Source organism: Stenella coeruleoalba (assembly GCF_951394435.1).
Source record: "Stenella coeruleoalba genome assembly, chromosome: X".
In the NCBI taxonomy this organism is placed as follows: Eukaryota; Metazoa; Chordata; class Mammalia; order Artiodactyla; family Delphinidae; genus Stenella; species Stenella coeruleoalba.
In genome coordinates, this window is record NC_137152.1 from 59,862,857 (window position 1) to 59,876,752 (window position 13,896).

At 33.1% G+C, this 13,896-nt stretch overlaps 1 protein-coding gene across 13 annotated transcripts in view; it reads right to left on the minus strand.

Moving 5' to 3' along the window:
• The window catches only part of ATRX (ATRX chromatin remodeler), a 249,450-nt gene that overhangs the window by 47,973 nt on the left and 187,581 nt on the right, over positions 1 to 13,896 (minus strand). For all 13 annotated transcript variants that reach the window (XM_079910006.1, XM_079909999.1, XM_079910009.1 and 10 more), the window contains 2 exons: positions 13,022 to 13,128; positions 7,029 to 7,137 (listed from right to left, as the gene is read on the minus strand). In XM_079910006.1, coding sequence (XP_079766132.1) covers positions 7,029 to 7,137; positions 13,022 to 13,128 — 216 coding nt within the window. The remainder of the gene's footprint in view (positions 1 to 7,028; positions 7,138 to 13,021; positions 13,129 to 13,896) is intronic.

Here is a 13,896-nt window from a genome sequence, read left to right on the forward strand (position 1 = left end):
TATTATTCAGCCAAGAAGGATATCTTGCCATATGTGACAACAGATAAACCATGAGTACATTATGCTAAGTGAGATAAGTGAGACAAAGACAAGGATTTTATGGTATCACTTACATGTAGAATCTAAAAAAGCCAAACTTGTAAAAATAGCCAGTTTTAAGAAATCATGGAGGCTAGGAGGAAGTGGCACATTTTTCAAGTGCTAAAAGAAGAGAACTGCCAACGCAGAATTCTATACCCAGTTAAGATATTCTTCAAAAATGATGGGAAAATCAACAAATTGTCAAAGAAGGGTACTCAGAAAATTTGTTGCCAGTAGATCTGCCCTAAAAGAATGGCTAAAGGAAGTTCTCTTCTTTTTTTTTTAAAAAGGAAATTATAAAAGAAATATGAAACATTAGGAAGGAGGAAACAAAAATGAAAAGAACAAAAATTATGAGTGAATAAAATAGATTTTCCTTCTCTTAAGTTTTCTAAATTATATTTGATGGTTGAAGAAAAAATTATTATGGTTCCTAATCTATTTATGTAAAGAAAACATTTAAGATAATTATAAAGGGGAAAAAAAGGAGCAAAGGTTTCTACACTTCAGTCAAAATGGTAAAATGATGACACCAGTAGACTATGATCAGTTATGTACATATAATACTTAGAACAACCACTATAAAAGTTATACAAAGATACACTAAAAAACATTATAGAGGAATCAAAATGGAATTCCAGAAATTGTAAAAGTAACCCACAGGAAGGGTAGGAAAAGAAATCAGAAGCAAAAGAAAACAGAATGAAATAGAACAAACTGAACAAAAACTAAAATGGCAGCCTCAGGTTCTGTATTAAATGTACATGGTTGTACACCTGAAACTAATATAATGTTATATGCCAATTATACCTCAGTAAAAAAAATTGTAAATGGTCTATATGCACCATTTAAAAGAAAGAGATTAACAGAATGGGTAAAAAAAAAAAATAATGCAACCATACGCTGTCTACAAGAAACTCACTTCAAATATAACAAAATAGGTAGGTTGAAAGTAAAAGGATGAAAAAAGATATAACAAGTAAACATCAATCAAAATAAAGGAGTGGCTATATTAGCATGAAATAAAGTATGTTTCAGACCAAAGAAAATTATAAGTAATAGTGAGGGACATAAATGTGTATACAGTAAACAACAGAGCTGAAAATATGAGAAGTAAAAACCTTGAGAAACAGACAAATCCACAATTATAGTTGGAGGTTTCAAACCTCCTCTCTCAAAAATCAATAACCAACTGGACATAAAGAAGAATACAACAACCCCATTAAATAACAGGATCTGATCAACATTTATAGGAAACTCTGGTCAACAACTGCAAAAAATACATTGTTTTCAAGGGCCCATGTATGATATACCAAGATGTTCTATATCTTGATCCATTAAACAAAAAATAACAAAGTTAAAAACTGAAATCATAGAGTATATTCTCTGAACAGAACTGAATCAAACTAGAAATCAGTAACAGAAAAATAATAGAAATCTCCAAATGCTTGGAAATTAAACAGTATACTTCTAGCTATGACTCAAAATAGAAGTCTCAAAAGAAAAAATACACTGAACTGAACGGAAATGAAAATAAAACACATCAAAATTTGTATGCCAGCTAAAGCAGTGCTGAAAGGGAAATTTACAACACTAAATGCTTATATTAGAAAAGAGGAAAAGTCTTAAATGAGTAATTTGAGGTTCCACCTCAAGGAAGTAGAAAACGAGCAAACTAAGTCAAAACAAGATGAAACTGAAAACAGAAAGAAAAAATAGAGAAAATCAATTAAATAAAAAGCTGGTTCTTTGAAAAGATGAATAAAATTGACAAACCTCTAGCAAGACTGACAAAAACAAGAGAATACACAATTACCAATACCATGAATGAAACAGAAGCTATCACTATAGATCCTAAAGCTATCAAAAGGATAATAAGGGGGGGTTCCCTGGTGGCGCAGTGGTTGAGAGTCCGCCTGCCGATGCAGGGGACACGGGTTCATGCCCCGGTCTGGGAAGATCCCACATGCCGCGGAGCGGCTGGGCTCGTGAGCCATGGACACTGAGCCTGTGCGTCCGGAGCCTGTGCTCCGCAACGGGAGAGGCCACAACAGTGAGAGGCCCGCATACCACAAAAAAAAAAAAAAAAAAAAGGATAATAAGGGAGTGCTATGAGCAGTTCTATACATAAATTTGAAATGAACCAATTCCTCAAAAAGCACAAACTATCACAACTCATTCAATATGAAATAGATAATTTGAATAGTCCTATAACAATTAAGGAAATTGAATTAATGATTTAAAAACTCACAAAAAAAGAAATTTCCAAGGCCTGAAAGTTTCACTGGCAAATTCTACCAAAAATTTAAGATTAATTAACACAAATTCTACACATCTCTTTCAGAAAACAGAAGGGGGAACACTTCTCAACACATTTTATGAGGCCAATACCATCCTGATACCAAAATTAGACAAAGTATAAAAACAACTGGATACAGACCAATATCTCATAAATATTCCCCAACAAAATATTAGCAAATAGAAGCCAGCACTATGTAAAAAGAATTATACATCATGACCAAATGGGTTTTATTCCAGGGATGCAAGGCTGTTCAGCTTGAAAATCAAGCTATGTAATATACCATGTTAACAGGCTAAAGGAAAAAAAATACTTATCAAATTAAATGAGAAAGAAAAAGCATGTGACAAAATTATACATCCATTCATAGTAAAAACTCTTAGCAAACTAGGAATAGAGATGAATAGCAGGGAACTTCAACTTAATAAAGAGTATCTACAAAAAATCTACAGCTATATCACAGTTATCAACACTGAATGCTCTTCTCTTAAGATCAAGAAGGCAAGGATGTCCACTCTCATCACTGCTATTCAACATGTTACTGAAGTTCTAGCCAGTGCAACAAGGCAAGAAAAGGAAACAAACTACATTCAGATCGGAAAGGAAGAAATAAAACTATCCTTACTTGCAGATGACATAATGATCTATTAGAAAAGCTCAAGGAATCTATAAAACAAACTCCTAGAACAAATAAATGAGTTCAGCAAGATCACAGGTAAAACATCAACACAAAAATCAACTGCATTTCTACATACTACCAACGAACATGTGAAAAGTAAAATTAAAAATACAATATCACTTACAATTCCCAAAAAATGAAATATTTAAGTATAAATCTAACAAAACATATACATGACTTACATGCTGAAAATTACAAAACAGTGATTAAAAACATCAAAGATCTACATAAACAGAGATACTATGTTCATGGGAGACTCAATATAGTAAAGATATCAATTCTCCCCAAATTGATGACAGGTGTAATGCAATTTCTAATAATTCTTGCAAGATTTTTATAGATTAGACAAGAGGATTCTAAAATTTATATATAAAGGCAAAGATATTAGACTAGCTAAAACAACTTGGAAAAAGTAGAATAAAGTGGGAGATATTGACTTGATACTAAGGCCTATTACATAGCTACAATAATCAAGACTATGTGGTAATGGCAGAAGGACAGATATATGGACCAATGGACTAGAACCAAAAAATAGTCCCACAGAAGTATAGCCAAATGATTTTTCACAAAAATGCAAAAGCAATTTGGTAGAGAAAGGATGGCTTTTTCAACAAATGGTGCTGGAGCAATTGGACAGCCACAGGCAAAAAAAAAAGAAAGAAAAAGAAAAGTGAACTCAACCGAAATCTCACATCTTATACAAAAATTAATTTAAAATGCACCTTATACTTAAATATAAAACGTAAAGCCATAAACCTTTTAGAAAATAACATAGGAGAAAATCTTCAGGACCTAGGGCTTAGGGAACAATTCTTAGACTTGACAACAAAAGCATGACTAAAACAAAAACTGACAAACTAGATTTCACCAAAATTAAAAAGTTTTGCTCTGTGAAAGACCTTGTGAAGGAAATGAAAAGACAACCCATAGACTGGGAAAAAATATTTGCAAACCACATACGAAAAATTACTCATACCTAAATTATATAAAGGATTTTCAACATTCAACAATAAAAAAGCAAACAATCCAGTTAGAAAATGGGCAAAAGATGTGAAGAAACATTTCACCAAAGAGCATATACAGATGATAAATAAACACATGAAAAAAATGTTCAAAATAACCAGCCATCAGGGAAATGCAAATTAAGACCACGAGATACCACTACACACCTATGAAAACAGCCAAGATAAAAAACAGTGATAAAATCAAACGTTGGTGAGGATGCAGAGAAACTTGATCTCTCACACTTTACTGAAGGGAAGGTAAAACGGTGCAGCCACTCTGTAAAACAGTTTGGTAGTTTCTTAAAAAATGAAATAATCACTTACCATGTAAACTAGAAATCGCACTCCTGGGCATTTATCCTAGAGAAATGAAAACTTAGGTCCACACAAAACCTGTACACATGTTCATAGCAGCTTTATTTGTAATAGCCAAACCTGGAAATGAACAAAATGCCCTGCAGTAGACATTCAGTTTGTATTATACAAGCTGGTACATCCAATCCATTGAATACGACTATGTAGTAAAAAGGAATGAACTACTGATATACACAACAACTTGAACGAAACTAAAGGGCATTATGCTGAGTGAAAAAGGCCAATCTCAAATGGTCACATATACTATGATATAATTTATATAACAGTCTTGATATGACAATTATAAAGATGGAGAACAAATGAGTTATTGCCAGGAGTTAGGGATTGTGGCAACATTGGTGGTCAGGATGGGTATGACTATAAAAGGTCAGAAAGAGAGGAATCTCTGTGGTGATAGAATATTTCTGTACCTTGACTGCAGTCATGCTTACAGGAATCTCTACATATGTGATTTTAAAAAAACATAGATATATACACACATTGAAACAGTGCCAATTTCTTGGTTTTGATATCATAGGTAAGATGTAACCATTAGGAGAAATTAGGTGAAAGGGTCACAGTACCTCTCTATACTGTCTTTGTAAGTTCCTTTGACTCTAAATAAAATAAACTAAAAAAAAAAAGGCCCTGAGACTGTTAAAACTGTTTCCTCGCCACATAAGACAACATTAAGTCACTATCTTAAAACTTATTTTAATGTGTCTCTCTAACTGGTTAACAATGAACAGAATTATATTTATATTCTATTTCTGAACATTACTGAGTCATGAGAAAACAGAAGATAGGTAGAAAAACAGACATAATCTCTCACATTTGTGAATTTAATCCAGACAAGTTTACAGATTTAGCTACTCAAGAGTAACCCCTCAAATCCATGGAGTGTGTGTGTGTGTGTGTGTGATATGTGTATGTGTGTGTGTATATATATATATATATATATATATATATATATATATATATACACACACACACACATACATGATGAATCTGAATCAGAGACAGTTTCTGGCATATGTTTAGGAGGCTTAATTTGTTAGTGAAAAAGCCAAGCTGACAGCTCAACATCCACATTTCAATGCTGTTCCCTACTAGTTATCAAATATGACTATTATGGGACAAATCATATGCTATTACGATATTTACAAATTTGGGAAACTGAGCAAGCCAAACGTTTAGATTAAATTTGACAAATTAGACTAGGATAACTCAATAAAATTACTTCTTTACACTCATGCACAAATAATAATTGTTTAAAACATGGTAAACAAAATATAAAAATGTACTTATTCTTTAAAAAGTTATGTAATCATTTTTAAAGTAACTTTACTGTACTCGAACAATCCCTTTGTAAGCTCTCCCAGACTCTACAGATTTTAAATACCTAATAAGAATATACTCCTCCTATGGTCTAACTGGAATTTCCCTAGTTTTAACCCCAGGTGTAGTTCAGGACTCTGTTAGAATTAAAACACGTTTTACACACAAAATATAATACCTTTCATACTTTAGAACATTTAGTAAGTCATATCTTAGCCATCTTTGCATTAAACTCACCCCATCTCTTCATCACTTTCTTAAAGGCAATGCTTTCAACGTGTATGTGTGTGCGCAAATGTTTATATGTATTATACACATAAATTTTTCTCTTCCAAATGCAGTTCAAGTATGTAATTGCTGATAGTTAAAAGCAACATCACCTATATAACACAACCTCTACCTGCAGTTGTTTAAAGTATATTATTCAAATTATTACAGTAAGTAAAGAGATCAAGAATACCTCGTTAACCTTAAGACACTCTAACAGATGTATCACCAAAGATGATATAAAAATGGCCAATAAGCACATAAAATGATTCTTGACATCAACTAACATTAGGGAAATGCAAATTAAAATCACATGAGATTCCATTACATACCTATTAGAATGGGTAAATTTTTTTATTTTTAAATATGATAATACCAAGGACGCAGAACAACTGAAACCCTCATAACATTGCTGGTGGGAATGCAAAATTGTACAACCACTTTGGAAAACAGTTTGGCAATTTCCTGCAAAGCTAAACATAAATTTACCATATAACCTGGCAATTGCACTCCTGGATTTTCATTTCACTTGGATAAATATCTATGGTCACACAAAACTTATACATGAATGTTTAAAGCACCTTCAATTTTAATTTCAAAACCTGGAAACAATTCCAATGTCTCTCAAATGGAAATGGTTAAACAAGCTACTCATTCACACAACGAATATGTCCATATAATGAAAACAAACCATACATCCATACAATGGACACATCCATACAATGGAATACTACTCAACAATAAAAAGGAGCAAGCTATTGACATATGCAGCAATGTGGATGAATCTCAAATGCATTTTGCCATGTGAAAAAAGTGAGACTGAAAAGGCTACAAATTGTATGATTCCATAAGTGAATTTCCTAAGGGGTGATGAAACCATTTTATATCTTGACTACATCTTGCATTTGTCAAAAATTATAGTAGTAGACACTAAAAAGAGTAAATTTTACTATATGTAGATTTAAAATGATTTTTTAAAAACTATACATTCAGAAATGCTTCCTACCTCACATTAGTTTCATCATTAAATTCTTCAGCCCATTTTTTCCTTGACTGAGCAGTTGTAGAACCATCTAAACGGTAATAGTCTATGTTTCGGAGCCACTTCCCTTCACCTGAAAATTCAACAAGAAAAGAAAAAAGAGACATATATTGTTATCCTAGTACTAAAAGATTTTCTTCCTTGCTTGCCATTTAAAAGCTGGTCATAGGCCTTCCCTGGTGGCACAGTGGTTAAGAATCCACCTGCCAATGCAGGGGACACGGGTTTGAGCCCTGGTCCAGGAAGATCCCACATGCTGCAGAGAAACTAAGCCCGTGCACCACAACTACTGAGCCTGCGCTCCAGAGCCCATGAGCCACAACTCCTGAAGCCTGGGTGCCTAGAGCCCATGCTCTGCAACAAGAGAAGCCACCACAATGAGAAGCCCGTGCACTGCAATAAAGAGTAGCCCCCACTCACTGCAACTAGAGAAAGCCTGCGCACAGCAACAAAGACCCAACACAGCCAAAAATTTTTTAAAAATTAAAAAAAAAAAGTTGGTCATATATAGTCAATTTGCATAGCAAGACAAATTTTTTAAATCAAGGGATAATTCATCATATTACAAATAAATTCACTACAGATTTCCTTCCAACAGATATTGAATAGCAAAGGTACTTTTCAAAAGTATTTCATCTACATGTAAATGTCTGAAAATATTTCCTTGATTAGAATCCTATAAAACTTTCAAAAGTATGATTAAGCTGTATTATGTTCATGAAGCTTCTTTTTAATTACATCTATAAATGACCAGGTTTCCCACCTTGTTATCAACAAGTTGATACTAAACAGATAAAAACCAGAGACATAGAACACGTTTATTCATTCACTGAACAAATATTTACAGAATGCCTATTTATGTGCCAAAAAATATTCTATGATTTAGCCACAAATATCAGCATATGTTCCTATTTCATGACAATTACATATTTGTGAACATGTATGAACAAGTAAAGAACTGTGATTTTATAAGTTAAACACTGATCAGACATGTCAACATTTGCACAGTGCGGTAAAATTTTACCCAAGCCTGACATTCATACTAAAACACCAATGGATAAAGTACTTATGACACTTTTATATTTTATCATACATAATTTCCATTCTCATTTTTTTTTCATTCTAATTCTTTAACTGCAAACATAATACTACTACTTCCACTCCAAGCAAAATTCATATCATCACACCCTAGAGTCTTAATATAAAACAAGTTGACAACACTGAGATTTATGTCTTTCAGCAAACTTTTTAGTTAAATTCAGTACGTTAGTTTAAAAGATGCTTCTTGGTAGTATGGTCATTTTAGTAATGTTAATTCTTCTGATCCAATGGCCATACTACCCAAAGCAATCTACAGACTTAATGCAATCCCCATCAAAATACTCAGGACATTTTTCACAGAACTAGAATAGATAATTCCTAAAATTCATATGGAACCACAGGACCCCAAATTGCCAAAGCAATCCTGAGAAAAAAAAGAACAAAACTGGAGGTATCACCCTTTCAGACTTCAGACTATACTACAAAGCTACACAGTAATCAAAACAGTGTGGTACTGGCAGAAAAACAGATGCATAGATCAATGGAACAGAATAGAGAGCCCAGAAATAAATCCACATACCTATGGTAAATTAATCTACAACAAGGGCAGCAAGAATATATATGGAGAAAAGTCAGTCTCTTTGGTAAGTGGGGCTGGGAAAACTGGACAGCTACACGTACAATGAGATTAGAACATTTCCTCACACTGTATAAAAAAATCAACTTTAAATGGATTAAAGACCTAAATGTAAGACCTGAAACCATACAACTCCTAGAAGAGAACACAGGCAGAACACTCTTTGACATAAAGTGTAAAAATATTTTCTTGGATCTATTTCCTAAGGCAAAATAAATAAAAGCAAAAATAAACAAATTGTACTTAAACTTAAAAGCTTTTGCACAGCAAAGGAAACCATTGACAAAACGAAAAGAAAACCCACATAATGGGAGAAAATATTAGCAAACAATATGACCAACAAGGGGTTAATATCCAAAATATACACACAGTTCATATAACTAAATATCAACAAACAAACAACAGTATCAAAAAATGGGTGGAAGACCTGAACAGACATTTTTCCAAAGAGGACAAAGAGATGGCTGACATGAAAAGATGTTCAACATAGCTAATTATTAGAGAAATGCATATCAAATTCACAATGAGATATCACCTCTCACCTGCCAGAATGGCTATCATCAAAAAATCTACAAATAACAAATGTTGGCGAGGATGTGAAGAAAAGAAAACCCTTTGTATACTGTTGGTGGGAATGTAAACTGGTGCAACCACTATGGAAAACAGTATGGAGGTTCCTCAAAAAACTAAAAATAGAACCACCATATCATCCAGCGATTCCACTCCTGGGTATATATCAGAAAACCTGAAAACACTAATTCAAACACATACATGTACACACATACATGTACACAGCAGTAGTCAAGATATGGAAGCAGCCCAAGTGTCCATCAATGGACAAATGGATAAAGAAGATGTGGCGCGCGCGCGCGCACACACACACACACACACACACAGAGGAATATTACTCAGCCATAAGAAAAAGAATGAAATTCTGCCATTTTCAGCAACATGGATGGACCTAGGGAATATTATGCTTAGTGAAATAATTCAGAGAGAGAAAGACAGATACTGTATAATATCACTTATACGTAGAATATAAAAAATAACACATACAAAGGTATATTGCAAAACAGAAAGAGACTCAGAGATATAGAAAACAAACTGGTGGTTACCAGTGGAGAGAAGCAAGAGAGGAGGCGTAAAGGAGGCATAAGGGATTAAAAGATACCAACTACTATGTATAAAATAAATAAGCGACAGGGGTATTATATAGCACAGGGAATTATAGCCATTATTTTATAAAACTTTTAATGAAGTATAATCTGCAAAAATACTGAATCACTATGCTATACACCTGAAACTAATATAATATTATAAATCAACTATACTTCAATAAAAAAAAATCTACTCCTTTGAGAATTTGGACTAAAACAAACAAACAAAACAGCAAAAGTAAGTATGTCTCATCAAGTCAAATTTTGTTTATGTCCTAAGGACTGTAATATCCTACAAGATTCAAATATTAAGGATTTCTGGAATAAATGATCTAGTTTTATTAATGATATTCCTACAAACAGGATGTGTTTCAATTGTTTTCCTTTTAAATAATATTAAAAGTTTAGGGCTTCCCTGGTGGCGCAGTGGTTGAGAGTCCGCCTGCCGACGCAGGGGACGCGGGTTTGTGCCCCAGTCTGGGAGGATCCCACGTGCCGCGGAGCAGCTGGGCCCGTGAGCCATGGCCGCTGAGCCTGCACGTCCGGAGCCTGTGCTCTGCAACGGGAGGGGCCACAGCGGTGAGAGGCCCGCGTACCACAAAAAAAAAAAAGCTTAGAAGTCTTAGGATACATCTTAAAGTATATAAGAATAAATTATTCCTGAAAAAAAATCTAAAACTAACGAATTAATAAAAATAAAACCCCCACATGATCATCTCAGTAGACACAAAGAAATCATTTGACAATGTTCAATACACATTCATGATAAGAAAAACACACTCAAAAAACTGGAAATACTGATACAAGGAACTTCCACAACATGATAAATGATATTTATGAAAAAAATACAAATAACACCATACAGAATGGTGAAAGATCAGATGCTTTCCCTCTAAGATTAGGAAAAAGAAAAGGATGTCTGGTTTTGTCACTTTAATTCAACACCATACTAGAGGTTCTAAGGAGGGAAATGGTCAAGAAAAAGAAATAAAAGTAATCCATATTGTAAAGGAAAAAGTAAATTATCTCTATCTGCAGATGACATGATCTTGTATAAGGAAAATCCTTTAAAAATCCACAAAACACTATTTGAACTAATAAATGAGTTATTATGAAAAACTTAATTTATACATTTGCAATGAAGAATCTAAAACTAAAAGAGCACAATTCCATTTACAATACTATCAAAAAGAATAAAATAAATTTAACATAAGAAATGCAAAATGCATACACTGAAAACTATAAAACAACAGTGAAAGAAATTAAAGACCTAAATAAATGGTAAAATATCCCATGTTCATAGATCAGAAGACTTAACATTGTTAAGAAGGCAATACTTCCTAAAATGAACTACAGATTCAGTGCAATCACTATCAGAATCCAAGCTGACTTCTTGGTAAAATTTACAAGCTAATTCTAAAATTCATATGGAATTGCAAGGGACCCAGAATAGCCAAAAAAATCTTGAAGAGGAACAAAGTAGGAGGACGCACACTTTCAAAACTTATGTTCAAAGTAAAGGTAATCAAGACTGCTACTAGCATGAGGAATGACATACAGATCAATGGAATAAAACTCAGAGTCAAGAAATAAACCTGTCTCTTTGGTCAACTAATTTTTAGCAAGGGTACCATGAACAGTGAATGGGGAAAGAACAGTCTTCTCAACTGGTAGACTGAAGTTGGACCTTTACCTCATACTAAATGTAAAAATTAACTCAAAATGCATGAAAGAACTAACTGTAAGAGCTAAAACTATATAATTATTTGAAGGAAACATAGGGGTAAATAGTCATAGACTTGGATTTGGCAATGGTTTCTTAGATATAACACTAAAGGCATAAGTAACAAAAGAAAAAAAAATAAAATTGGACTTCATCCAATTTTATTGGATGAAACTGAAAACCTTTTCCGCATCAAAGAATACTACCAAGAGAATGAAAAGACAATGAAAAGAATGAGAAAATATTTATAAGGCATGTATCTGATAAGGGCCTGGTATGCAGAAAAAGCTTTTTTAATTAAAAATAATTTTTTTAAGTTTTTCAACTCAATAACAAAAAGACAAATGGGCAAAGGACCTGAATAAACATTTTTCCAAAGATATACAAATGGCCATGAAAAAATGGTCAACATTATTAGTCATTAGAGAAATACAAATCAAAATCAAAATGAGATACCATTTCACACCCACTAGGATGGCTATAATTCAACAACAACAACAACAACAACAAAAACAAGTGTTGGTAAAGATGTGGGGAAATCAGAAACCTTGAACACTACTTCTTGAGAATGTAAAATAGTGCAGCCAGTGTAGAAAAGACTTTGGTGGATCCTCAATACATTAAACTTAGAATTGCCATATGGCCCAATAATTCCATTTCTAACTAAATATTCAAAAGAATTAAAAACAGATGTTTAAAGAAATGAAAACTTGTATATGAATGTTCATAGCAGCACTATTCACAATAGCCAAAAGGAGAAAACAACTCAAATATCTATGAATTAATGAATAATTAAAATGTGGGTATTATCCATGAAATGGAATATTATTAGGCCACAAAAAGGAATACAGCACTGACACTTGCTACAACTTGGATGAACCTTAAAAACATGCTATGCGAATGAAGCCAGTCACAAAAGACCACATATTATATGACTCTATTTATATGAAAGATCCAGAATAGGTCAATCATACAAACAAAGTAGATTAGTGATTGCTTAGGGGTAAAGAGGTAGAAAGGGGGTTAGCAGAGCGACAGCTAAAGGGTACAGGGTTTCTTTGGTGTTGATTAATATGTTTGAAAATTGACTATGGTGATAGTTACACAACTCTGAAAATGTACTAAAAACCATTGAATTGTACACTTTAAATGGGTAAACTGCACGATATGTGAATCATAACTCAATAACGCTGTTTAAAAAAAACAGCGAAAAAAATTTTGCTACAACTGCAGCAACAAACACCACATTTATATGGATAAGGACAAAAAGAAAGGACAGAAAAAATAGATATATTAGGGTTGTGGGTCTGGGTAATATTGTTTTCTTCTATTGTTAAAATGTGTATACGATATGTTTAAATGAATGTTTTTAAAATTATGATATACAAATGTAACTCACCCTTATAAATAAGAGGTTTATCTTTATCTTCTGTCTTCTCCCTACTAGCCAATTCAAGAAAATCTTCAATCAGGTCCAGAGATATGAGAGACTGGCTGAAAACAAGGCTAAAAAGACAAGTTAGTATTCATGGATTAGAAGATTCACAAACAACATGATTCTAATCTAAACCTCAGTAAATATCCAAAAGAATTAAAAATTAGAAATTTGTAGAAATTAAAAAGCTGATTCTAAAGTTTATATGGGTATGCCAAGCACACAGAGTAGCCAAAACAATTTTGAAAGGAAAAAAGTTGGAGGCCTAACTCTACATGATTTCAACACAAAGCTAGTGTAATCAAAATAGTGTAGTACTGAGGAGACCAACACAAATCAGTGGAACAGAATATAGTCCCGATATAAAGCTACACTATAGTTAATTGGTTTGTGACAAATAGGCAAAAGCAATTCAATGGAAAAAATTAGTATTTTTAACAATGGTCTTGGCAAAATTGGATATTCATATGCTAAAAAAATGAATTTCCGCCTAAGCTTCAGCTGCACAAATAGGGAATAGAAGAATCTGATTTGACAAAAGTTCTTCTTAAAAAAAAAAGTCTTAGTTGACCACAAGTCAATATGAACCAATAGTGTTATTTGGATGTTGGAAAACTGCTCCATCAGACTGCAGGAATGGAAAGATAGGGTCCAGAATAAACAAGAACCAGCGTCACTATAATTCTGTGTTAATAAAAATTCAGCTGAAGTGTTTGTGACCATATTTTGAGATAAGTGCTAAAAAGATGAAGTATATTCAAGACCATGTCAGAACTGAAATTATGCCATATAAAGAACAAATAAAACAACTGAGAAGGAAAAGCTAAAAGTGACGAGAG